Here is a 12,190-nt window from a genome sequence, read left to right on the forward strand (position 1 = left end):
ATGCTGAGTCAGATGAGTCATTGTTGGGCTCTTGGAGTAATTTTTGTAGGCTCACCACTCCTGGAAAGGTTCACAACGGTTTCATTTTTTCCATTTATTTTTTCCATAATGGCTCTTACTGTGTTTCACTGCAGTTCCTTATAAATGGCTTTGCAACCCTTTCTAGACTGATAGAGACAGCTGTAGATGGTGGCATGATGCGTTTCATTTTGAGATTGTTGAGCCTACTTTACTTTGTCTTGTTTAGCAGGAATCAGTGACATTTGTTACTGAGTCTAGAGGAATGATTCTCACTTCGGGTGCGGATGAGCCCCAGTTCATGTTACAACCCGTCTAGGGGCCAGGTCATAGCATGGATGAGGCACTCGCTCCCCCACTTCCTCAACTGTTACGGAGCACTGCACCCGGCGGCTGTCACAGGCGTGGCTGCTCAGGCGTTAGGGGAAACACAAGAACCTCTCTTGCCGGCGGTGCTCCAGGCTATATTTATAAGACGGGTCCTCCAGCTGGAACCAGTCATTCCGGAGCCATACTTCCACGCACCAATCGCAGCAGGGATTTACCATAACACAGTGAGCTGTTCAGACAGAAACAAACACACATGACAGGTGTCGTAACCCAGGTTTTAAACAATAGGGTTCATCACGAATTACGTGGAGGGGGCAATGACTTTTTCACAAGGGCAGGTGGATAGTTTGGATAGTTTTCTTCCCTTAGTGAATGAAACCATCATTTAAAAACTGCAGTTTGTATTCACTCAGGTTATCTTTGTCTGATATTAAAATTTCTTTGATCTGAAACATTTAAGTGCAAAAAACATACAAAAAATGGAGAAATCGGGAACGAGGCAAATACTTGGCGCTGTTGCTATATTTAGATCATCTAACACGCCCACAGGACATAACACAGTTTTCCTCTGGGCTTTTGTCAGAGGCTTCCACACACTTGAGACACGCTGCTCCTTTGCCCTCACGCTATCTTATCCTTACTACTTGTATGCCAACATGTGTAGTAGCATCTGCAAAGGTTGTTTATTACCAAAGTGTAGCTCCTGGAATATTTCTCATGTAGTCTACCTGTGTGAGTCAGAAATGTGACATGTAAACTCTTCTGACTGGATAAATGCAAAAACATTGTAGCTGTGCTGATTACTAAAACGAACAAATTATTTTATTTTCCAGACTGAGTAGATTTAACAAAGTCAGATTAATCTAAACTAATCAGTGAGTTACTTTCTCATGAAAATATCCAACCCAGTATCACGGCAAGATGGAGAATAGACACACCAGTCGACCATGTCATAGCATGCAGAAATTGCATTACCACCAGGGGGCGCTAATACATTTAAAGCCGTGAGGTGAAGATCTACAGAAGCTCAAAAAAAGTACATTCCAAAGGCCTTAAGCAGTTAATGTGTACATACACATATAAATGTGATAATAATGTCTGTTAAACACTCAAATAAAATCTCCCCCTGCTGTTACTGCAGAGTACTGCAACTTACTGCAAATTCTGCATGCGTGTCATACGATTCATAGAAGCAAAGTGCCAAATGGACACAGTGGACCGGCGTTTCTATTACACGTTTTGTTGTGATGTTGGGTTGAAATGGCAGCTCTTCTCTGGACTGTACTCTATGCATTCTCATTGTATGTATTGTCATATTCCATGTGTCATGTTACCCCAGTTCACAGCAGACAATGTTTTATATGCCCTCATCCCAGACGAGGCCTGTGGGAGAGAGGAATTAGGTCAGAGCGACCCAGTCAGAGGGACCCAGTGAGTCTCCTGTGGGACAGATTAGAGACTCCCAGGCAGGAAACGAATCTCCTAAACCGAAGCTCCTCCACACCCACTCAGCCCATAAATACCATAATGACGTTTCCACATGGAGCGATCGTGACTGATAACTTGTTGCTAATGTAGAGATAAGATAAAGACGGGAGCTGTTCAGATTAACATACAGAGACTGCAGCCACTCGAGGTGCACAGATGAATTACAAACGTATATAATTAATTTTCTCTTCACAGTGTATTACTTTTGCAAGGACTTACAAGTATTAGTTTAAATTTGAACCTGAGTAACAACATCTAAATATTATATTGTATCATATTCAACAAACGCAGTTCTGAAAATGTTGGGATGCTTTTAGTGGGTTTTTGGTGCCTCTAATTTCTTAACACGTCACATCTCAGATCTCACTTTGATCTTTGCACTGGCTCATTTTAAACGTGCTAATAAACATTTCAGGTCCATGCATATTGCGTTTGTGTCTTAGGGCAGTAAACAACAGATTCAGGTGTACGTGGTTTACGAGCGCGGTGTGGATTAGCTGGGATTGGACACAGGCCGTGGTGTGCAGTTACACAGGTTTAACCTCTTGACTTGAATCATTTACAGACAAACTCTTTGCCAAGATGGCCCAACAGCCTGTGATTGGATCTGTTTGGCTGTTAACAGTGGAAGGTCACAAGTTTATGGGATTTCAGTCCTTAGACGCTGAGAAAGCCCAGTATGTCATCTGCATTTGCTTGTCATTTGAATATGTATGTTAGTCTGTGTGTACAGCAGGCTATCTAACGTCTTTTAGCAGCATCAGTCTGACCGCACCAAGCTGGCAGAGCTGCTTTTCAAGTCACTTTTAATAGTATTTGTTACTCAGTTTGGTGCCTCAAAACTTGTCTGGACCGATAATTGTTGGTTGCCAACAAGAACTCTAGTGCAGCGGTCTCCAACCCTTTTTGCGCCACGGACCGGTTTATGCCCGACAATATTTTCACGGACCGGCCTTTAAGGTGTCACAGATAAATACAACAAAATAAAACTAGTACCGGTACCGAAAAAAAGAAGATTTATTCATAACATACGTGAAAAGACCCAGGAAAACCGAGTTAACGATAAAAAACGATAACAAAATAACGCTGGAAACCGATAAAAACCCTGAAAACTATACATTTCACACCTGAGCCTCAACTCTCGCGGCCCGGTACCAAACGACTCACGGACCGGTACCGGTCCGAGGCCCGGGGGTTGGGGACCGCTGCTCTAGTGCACTAAAAAGGATAAAAAAGAAAACATTAAATCCACGACTGCAACAAAAGCATGAAAAAAACAAACCTCTGAAAAATGACCGAATCCAAACTGAAGCCGTCTTTAACACCTCACTGGTTTACTGCCGCCCCTCTCTGTCTATGCAAACACATTAATGACATAAGGATGAGCCGTCGTACAGATAAAAGTCCCATGAAAGACACACATGTAGCTGACCTCCTGGCATGTCTGTGTCATTACGTCGAGAAGAAATGCTCATTTTACTGCTTGCTTCTTATTTAGGCACCATGGGGGACGCCTGGTTTGGTATTTAACCTGAATGGGATTGCCTCGTTTGATATAGGTTTTTTAATTTCGAGTGCGTGCTTCTAGACGGCTTGCTGGTGTGAACGGAGCACCTCTCAACTCCTGTTGCTTTTCTCTTTTGTGCTTTTCAGCTGAAGAACAAATTCATGAAGAAGTTGCCAAGAGACGCAGAAGCCTCCAACGTGCTGGTGGGGGAGGTGGACTTCCTGGACGCGCCCTTTGTGGCGTTTGTTCGTCTGCAGCAGGCCGTGATGCTGGGAGCCCTGACGGAGGTTCCTGTTCCCACAAGGTGCCTGAAATTTTGTCCAATCCAGACTCCTGGTTGTCCGTTTGCAACCTGGATGTGTTGTTTATACATTTTGACAGGAACCTAATACGTTTTCCTTATTTTCTGTCACGTCTTCTGAATGTGAATGAATCAGAGTGGATATCTCAGGCACACAGCTCTGGCTCGAGCACAGGAGGCCGATGTTCAAATCTTTCTTTTGAGAGCGGCAGCCAATCAGAATAAACCTAGCTTAAAGGGAAATGATGATAATGTTGAACTGTGAATCATGCAAAGCTGCAGTAGCATCACAGTCCACCAGTAACATAGTAACTGTGGAGCTTGAAATAAGCTCCACTGCAAAATCCAATAAAAAGTGGATTATATGATAATTCCGGATATTTTATTATGATCAACAAACAGTAAAATATGAAAGAGTATTGCATCACAGCTGTAAAACACAGATGTATGACGGTGTTTCACCTGATGTTTGTTCACTGAAACAAGCATCATAAAGTTTGATCACTGACACCTGATGTCTGTTCTCATATTTAAGCAAAGGAGCCATAAAACAATTTAACTTTCAGTACTTTTCAGTGAAAGTATTTAAAGCTAGTTCATGGTATTTATACGACAAGGCCTCAGTTATGGTGTCATATCCATTATATCATCATTTGTTTATTCTTATAGTGAGCAACATCCTTTACTGCTCGTATCTGTATTGGAGAGTAGCTGAATAGATGATTGTCATACAAAGCAGCATCTTTGCAGCCAGAACAAAACAAAAATGTCTCTGAGCTTCGAGTTATGTTTTATAAACTGCACAGGGACCCCAAGTGTGCGCATGGCATCTGAATAAATGCAAACTGCCCCAAAAAGGCTCTAATTAAAATAAGAAAATATATTTTTAACCTGTAATCTTTTTGTTAAATTTGAACTCTGTTTTTTTTAATGTGGCTTCAGATTTTTATTCATCTTGCTTGGACCCAAAGGCAAAGCCAAGTCGTACCACGAGATCGGCAGAGCGATCGCTACACTGATGTCGGATGAGGTAAGATCTTAGATATTAGACATTAAAATGTGATCCTCACGTAAACCTGTTTAGGATAAAGTGCTGGTGCCAAGTGAACTCTTGGACATCGTGTCTGGGGAACGAGCTGAATCAGTAATCTTTGCAGTCGTGCAGCGACATGTCCTAGCTGCAGTAGCAGTTAGCATTATTTTAAGCTCTCCAATGAGGAAAATCGACCTCTTTAACATTTGTATTTGCCAGTATTGAGATAGATATAATCAATAGATACTTTATTGTCCCCACTGATAAACATGGTACACAACCCCAGCTGAAACAAAACAACAGGCATCACACAGAAGTGACCCTGCAGTGTAACCTATGTAGGGTTCATTTATTTCACACTGCTCTGTAAAGTCCTCAGCAGGCTCTTAAACCTACCCGATAGTAGCAGCTCATGCTGAGAACATATATTGTGCTGGATGAATCATAAAGTTTTATTACAAAATGTTTAAAAACCAGTTTATAATAAAACCTGAAACCAGTTTGGAGGCTATAGCGGTCTTTTTAACAATCGCTGCAGTCTGAACTAAGCAAGCTAACTTTGATTTCAGTGACACAGGAGGGTTCTCGTCCCATGCAGTTATCCCACACCTGATTACACTCAATAAAACAAGCCTGATTAAACATGCTCCCCTCCAAACACATGCCAGTGTCTGGAGGAGAACTTAACCAGTGAACCACATTATCCTCCCATGAATATGAAAGGTTAATGTACTGTATCACTGTGGACACTGAGATATTTACAGCACTGTATAATTGAGTGGTTATGAATAACACCTATCGCTTTGTGGGACCAGGTCTTAAATGCAAACTAAATAAAACTAGATGGGACAGGCACCTCTTTAATGTTATATTCATGCTGGGGTACATTATGAGAGTTATTGTTTTGATGAAAACAAACTGCATCTTTGTCCCCCTCCAGAGTTTTGGGATTTACCAGATGGGATTAGTTCACAATCCTTAGATCTGATATTGCAGTTTGCTGCCCCGTGACCCTGGATTCTTTGACAGGTGTCTTTTACACTTGAATGCCCCATCTCTCCCCCTCTGTGTGTTCAGGTCTTTCATGACATTGCATATAAGGCCAAGGACAGACAAGATTTGCTGGCCGGTATTGACGAGTTTCTGGATGAGGTGATTGTGCTTCCTCCTGGAGAATGGGACCCAGCCATCAGGATAGAGCCTCCAAAATCCCTCCCCTCCTCTGACAAAAGGTCAGTGAGCTCAAACTTGTCTGTTTTACATGATTCAGATTTGATGATTGAAGAAAAAGCTGCCTGTCACTAAAGAAGATACGCAGAATGGGTCATATCAGAGTTTGTGGGAAAAAAATATGTTAAAAAATAAGCGTTAGTGGTTCAGAGGGAAGTTGTCACTGTGATCTTATCTGAAACCAAAAGAGTTGATTGATTTAAACACCTGGGGCTGTATATTAGTGTGCTGGTCATTCATTAAACCTGTGTCAGCACAAACACTTCATCTAACTTCATGTGACCCAAAGTCTGCTCTAACTCTGGCAGCTTGTGTCTAAAAGAGCCATTTAATAACCAGCAGCATGAAAATATGTCTGCCTAGATGTTAACACAAATCCACAGAGGACCAGTGCGAGATTAGAAGACGTTTGTAGATAAAAGACGGAAAAATGAGGAAAAATGAGATGTTCCAGGAGAGTAAAATCACTGAGGTGCATCCAGGTGGACAACAGTGTTCAATTATGAAAGAGCTGGTTACATAAAGCTGGCATGTAGTAACTCTAGAATAACTTGACCTTCTATGATTCTTCTATGATCGATCGATCTCCCAGCACATACCAGTATCTGTAGGACCTGGATCAGGTACTCTGACTTCCTGCTGCTGAACAAATCTGTGCCTTCATGTGTATTTCAGGAAAAACATGTATGCAGGAGGCGACTCTCAGATGAACGGAGACATGCCTCACGATGGAGGTCATGGAGGAGGACATGCTGTGGGTGAAGAGCTCAGGAAGACGGGAAAGTATGACACTTTGAACAAAGCGATGTCATCTGCATGCAATAGTTGGGAGCACTGTACTGTTTTTACCTAACATATTGAATATTGAGTGAAACGACACTGTCCAGTGTCGCGTGTGTGAATGTCATGTTCGGTGCATCAAAACGAGTTGCTGGCTTTAGTAGTCCATACCACTGACAGCGACTCACCTTTTGCTTTGTCCTGTTTCAGGTTTTGTGGGGGTCTCAAACTTGACATCAAGAGAAAAGCGCCTTTCTTTGTCAGTGACTTCACCGACGCGTTTCACATTCAGGCCCTGTCGGCTATTATGTTTATTTACCTGGGAACTGTAACGAACGCCATCACCTTTGGTGGTCTGCTGGGAGATGCTACGGAGAACATGCAGGTCAGGCTTTTGCACCATGTGACGGTTTGAAGAGCGTTCACCGTTTACACTGTGAGCGTTTCCCTGACTGCTTTCCAACATGTGTGCAGGGTGTGCTGGAGAGTTTTCTGGGCACAGCCATTGCTGGTGGCGTTTTCTGTCTGCTGGGTGGTCAGCCTCTCATCATCCTCAGCAGCACTGGCCCCGTTTTGGTGTTTGAACGGCTGCTTTTCAACTTCAGCAGGTAGGTCTCCATTCTCTCTGTTTTTTAGATGCCTGGTTACTGCCCTGTGTTTTAGAAAATCTCAGCTGTCACTGTGTCTTTTTGATTCTGTTAAAGGCGATGCGTTTTATTCTTGGACTATGAATGAGTCACAGTTTAAAATGATCCTTATTTATACTTATCACCGTGCTTCAGTGCAATTCTTAGCTGATTCAGAAATAAGGCTTTTAGCTCTGTTTAATCCAGCTCGATTCTCATTTGCTGTTTCTTGAAACGGTTTGAGTAGAGGGCAGGTGGTGCAGAGCTTTCTGCACAGCCACATTAGGTACATCTGCTCTGACCTCATGACAACAGCACTCAACAGAAAATAAGGAAAAGCACAATAAGTTGTGCTTATGTTGTACTGAGCAATAACTTTTTAAGAAACAATATTCACAGTTCTTTGTGCTGTTTTTGTGCAAATTGTGTTCAGTGTCTATAATTCCAATAATACTATTGTTGTTTTACTCTGAAAGTCACATCCCCGTCCCATCATATGACTCATTGCCCCCCCCCCCCTTTTTTTTTTCTTTAGAGATAATGAGTTTGACTACTTGGAGTTCCGCCTGTGGATCGGCCTGTGGTCGGCTTTCTTCTGCCTGCTGCTCGTGGCGACTGATGCCAGCTACTTGGTCCAGTACTTCACCCGCTTCACTGAGGAGGGCTTCTCCTGTCTCATCAGCTTCATCTTTATCTATGATGCCTTCAAGAAGATGATCAAATTAGCTCATCATTATCCAATCAACCCTGACTTCAGAATGGAATATGTCACGCAGTACGACTGCCTCTGCATGGCTCCTACTGTCTTGGGTGAGTAGTTACTAAATTAAAGGCATATCTACACACTGTACAGCCTGTTTTGTCCACGCATGCCAATGAGCCGGTCTGCTATTCAATGTTACAGGTTTTGCCAGAATCTTTAAGAACAATGCATGAAATTTATCTTCTTGTGAGAATAAGAACAGAGATCTTTTTTTAAACCAATATGATGCGTTTAATGTCTAATTATCAGTTAGAACAGAGGTTTAATTTAACACAGCTGGTGCTGTTCAGCTCTGTGTTCAGCTTACAGTAATGCTGCTGCATTGTGTAATATAGAAAAGAGGAAACGACAGTTGTGTGGATCGTCCAGTCCACTGACATAAAGTTAAACCAGCAGTGCATTCATAGCTAAAGGTCTATGGTGCAAAGGCAGCAGTACACATGTGCATTTTCTTTAATCAGATTTGCTACAGCTGTACTTTTTATTTGTGTAACACTTTAAAAAACACAGATTAATAAAGTGTTTCAGTTTGAATATTACATTAAAGCTAAATGCACATGTTCACACAGACATCAACCAAATTATGGCCCAAAACAAAGGTAAAGATTAAGGAAAAGCTAACCTATAAAAACGAGTTTATCCTGCACCTAATCATAGCTGTCAGGTTGTATTGATGCTTTTCCCTCTTATTGTAGCTGCTTCTTCTGTGGCTTGGTCTAGAGTTTCCTAGCAGACATAAATGCATAAAACGTTTGTATCCTTTGTGTCAGATTACAAGAAGTTACACGCATTGATGTCTCAATGTCAGATTGTCTGAACACTTATTATGTCTGCTTCAAGCTGTTCTGTGTAGATGGGACATTATTGAAATGAAGTAGCTGTTGAGTTCATTGTTAGCAGATTGCTGCTGATTTTCTTTGACATTCGGATGCACTCAGGTAACAAAGGCTGTTCCCAAGGGCACTTTAACATGATAGCTAATACTTATATTGAGATAGTATCACAATGAATGCAAAATAATCACTGTAACAAGTTAAGTCATAGCTGAGCTTTGTACTGTACTGCAAGTATCTTAACCTTGACCAGAGTTTACCAGGCTGATTGTCAGATGTCATAAATGGCCTCTGTAAAATTAATTTTCCATATAAGATTTCAGTCGTGTCACTTTGGAAACCTTTAAACGTATTAAAGCTCTCATGCTGAGAGGAAACATGTTTTGTTGTTTTCTTGCAGAAAACAGCACAGACATCATTGGCGATCCTTTAGAAGGCACTTCAGACTGGTTCTGGAACAACACAGATCTGGTGCGTCTCTCTCCTTTTATTTGATGCTCTTTAAGAAACAAACTAAAATGTATCATTTTCAGGTTAATAGTTTCTTTTGATGAGTCACCTGAGCAACCAAACCTTCTCGACTAAACCCCTCGCTGTGCTTTGCTGTCTTAACCTCTGCAGGAGAGTCACCACATTAACACTGATGCTCTCGGTTTTCTCTCCTGTGTTTCTGGGCACTGTTTTATGAATCTCTTACACTGTAAAAGATGGAAATTCTCAAGCAGCTATTTTGGTTTAATTTAATCTGGAAGTTTGATCTCAAACTTTATTTAACCTGTTTGTTTCTCTCACGCAGCCACCGAATGCCACGTGGTCGTCCCTCTCCAGGACCGAGTGTTTGAAGTATAATGGAGAGCTGGTGGGCAAAGGCTGCGACTTTGTCCCAGACATCACCCTCATGTCCTTCATATTGTTCTTTGGCACTTACACCTGCTCCATGTGTCTAAAAAAGTTCAAGACAAGCCCCTTTTTCCCCACCACTGTGAGTCAGTGTGCCGAGCTAATTTAACTGAACAAGCCATGTGTGAAGGAACTAAATGAAATTTCCACCTGTTTGTGGATCAGCAGGTTCCAGAGTCTCTTTGTGTTTTCTTTTCATTCAGGTGCGAAAACTCATCAGTGACTTTGCCATCATCTTGGCCATTCTTATCTTCTGTGGAGTTGATATGCTCGTAGGAGTTGATACGCCTAAACTTCTTGTGCCAAGTGAATTCAAAGTGAGTGCCCTCCTCCACCCAGAGAAATTAAAGTCCATATTAGTTATGCATGGCTTTATGAAACCTGAGGCAACAATAAACTCTTGTTAAATTGTCCTGCAAGTCATCATCATAGACTGTATGTAAAAGATGGCCAGTCGGCATAAGCAGCTACAGACAGTGGTGTAGCACTTTGTACCAGGTTCATCTTTCACTAAAAGCAGCCACTCTAATTGTGCACATAATGAACCTTAACACAGTTTCAGAGACAGGTTAACAAAAAAAAGGTTTTCTGGAGTTTAAATGAACATGTTTGATGGACAGGAAGCCTTTGCAAGGATATGTACAATTTAAATCTCATGGACTGACTCTGTGTGTCTTCTCTCCTTATAGCCAACAAGTCCAAACCGAGGCTGGTTTGTGGCCCCATTTGGAGGAAACCCCTGGTGGGTTTATCTGGCGTCTGCTCTTCCTGCCCTTCTGGTCACCATCCTGCTCTTTATGGACCAACAGATTACTGCTGTGATTGTCAACAGGAAGGAGCACAAGCTAAAGGTAAGTCAGAAATCCTTCTGACAGAATGAGCTTTGTGAAGCGTCTTTACAAAGCTGAACGTTGTTGCTGCGTAAATACTGATAAATCCAACAAAAACAGCTTTTCATAAGGTGCAAACATAAGAGGTTTTTTTCATTTGGTTTCTCTTTTATGATGTATGGAACTTTTAGTGTGTTTCACATAACAACCTACAGTCCCTCTATTATAACAGGGGTGTCAAACATAAGGCTTGGGGGCCAGAATCGGCCTGCCAAAAATTCCAATCTGGTGCACCGGACGGCTTTGGAAAATGTGAAGAAGGGCACAAATTTTCACATTTTCTCTGTATTTTCAAAGGTTTTACAGCTTTTCCTACTGATAAAGACCTCCCCCATGGCCCTTCATACTAGAGATGGCACGATACCACTTTTTTATGTCTGATACCGATATCATAAATTTGGATAGTTTTAATCAATAAAAGTGTTTTTTTAGTATGTTGCTGCATTTTGTATAAGTTCATACTCAAATTAAAAAAGTCGCGACAGCTGATCATTGATCAGTTTCATGATTGAAGTAGCAGCAGGAGAGGGAGGGAGAGAGGCAGTCGCTCCATATATCTGTTGTTATGCTTAACGCTGGAATGCTTTACAAACATTCAGAGATGAACTTACACACTTGCTTTACTTCTCTCTGGGATCACTTTCTCGGAGATGAAATACCAGTTTGGTAACGAGGCTCCAAATGCTCAACCAGACCACCGACAGGTCTCGCACGCCACAGCCGCTCTATCAGGTGACGCACACTGCTCCGACGTGCTACGGTTATGAGCTGAGTTACGCCATGTTGCAAGTTTTTTGAGGTGCTTTCATGATATTTAATGGATCGGATTACATTTTTTATTTCTCTCCGATATCCGATCCAGTAATTTAGGTCAGTATTGGACCGATACCGATACGTAATATCGGATCGGTCCATCCCTACTTCATATAAGAACAAAGTAAAAAAGCATTAGACAAACAGTCAAGAAAGTTCCTGTGTTTTCACTATCTGCTATAGAAATGATGATTTTTACAGTGTTAAAAAAAATGAAAAAATTAACAACACTGTTTTATAATTACAGGATGTATTTAATTACATTTTTTATATTAAATATATCTAAACATCTTCATGTTGACATGAAGACGAGTTTCACTGGTCTGGCCCACCTGAGATCAAAGTGGGCCACGATGTAAAATGAGTTTGGCCTCCCTGCTCTAGAACACTGGATCCTTTCACACTGGAGCTAAACATCATTCTTCTCATAGGGGTGAGAGAGATGTCACGACAGTACTACCTGTTATTTTTAGGCAGTAACTGCTGAAGTAGACCAATAGGATTCTTTCAGTGGGGTAATTTGCCCCTTTAAACAATAAATGATGGAGCATCGCGTTGGTTCTTCTGTCTTATTCTGCAAACAAACCATAAATGAGCAGTTTGCAGGGTTTTAGGTCTGCCTGTATCTGCAGCTGTGCTCTGCTTACTGCCTGAACATACACACACGTTACCTCTGAC

At 41.7% G+C, this 12,190-nt stretch overlaps 1 protein-coding gene across 7 annotated transcripts in view; it reads left to right on the plus strand.

Moving 5' to 3' along the window:
- The window catches only part of slc4a4a (solute carrier family 4 member 4a), a 65,368-nt gene that overhangs the window by 36,418 nt on the left and 16,760 nt on the right, over positions 1 to 12,190 (plus strand). For all 7 annotated transcript variants that reach the window (XM_085295583.1, XM_085295586.1, XM_085295580.1 and 4 more), the window contains 11 exons: positions 3,490 to 3,647; positions 4,587 to 4,674; positions 5,755 to 5,909; positions 6,583 to 6,690; positions 6,898 to 7,072; positions 7,162 to 7,295; positions 7,849 to 8,123; positions 9,310 to 9,380; positions 9,706 to 9,891; positions 10,013 to 10,126; positions 10,499 to 10,660. In XM_085295583.1, coding sequence (XP_085151709.1) covers positions 3,490 to 3,647; positions 4,587 to 4,674; positions 5,755 to 5,909; positions 6,583 to 6,690; positions 6,898 to 7,072; positions 7,162 to 7,295; positions 7,849 to 8,123; positions 9,310 to 9,380; positions 9,706 to 9,891; positions 10,013 to 10,126; positions 10,499 to 10,660 — 1,626 coding nt within the window. The remainder of the gene's footprint in view (positions 1 to 3,489; positions 3,648 to 4,586; positions 4,675 to 5,754; positions 5,910 to 6,582; positions 6,691 to 6,897; positions 7,073 to 7,161; positions 7,296 to 7,848; positions 8,124 to 9,309; positions 9,381 to 9,705; positions 9,892 to 10,012; positions 10,127 to 10,498; positions 10,661 to 12,190) is intronic.

The sequence above is a fragment of the Mchenga conophoros genome, linkage group LG12, assembly GCF_057382185.1.
Source record: "Mchenga conophoros isolate Kocher_MC1m ecotype Shallow Benthic linkage group LG12, M_conophoros_male_GT1.1, whole genome shotgun sequence".
NCBI classification, from domain to species: Eukaryota; Metazoa; Chordata; class Actinopteri; order Cichliformes; family Cichlidae; genus Mchenga; species Mchenga conophoros.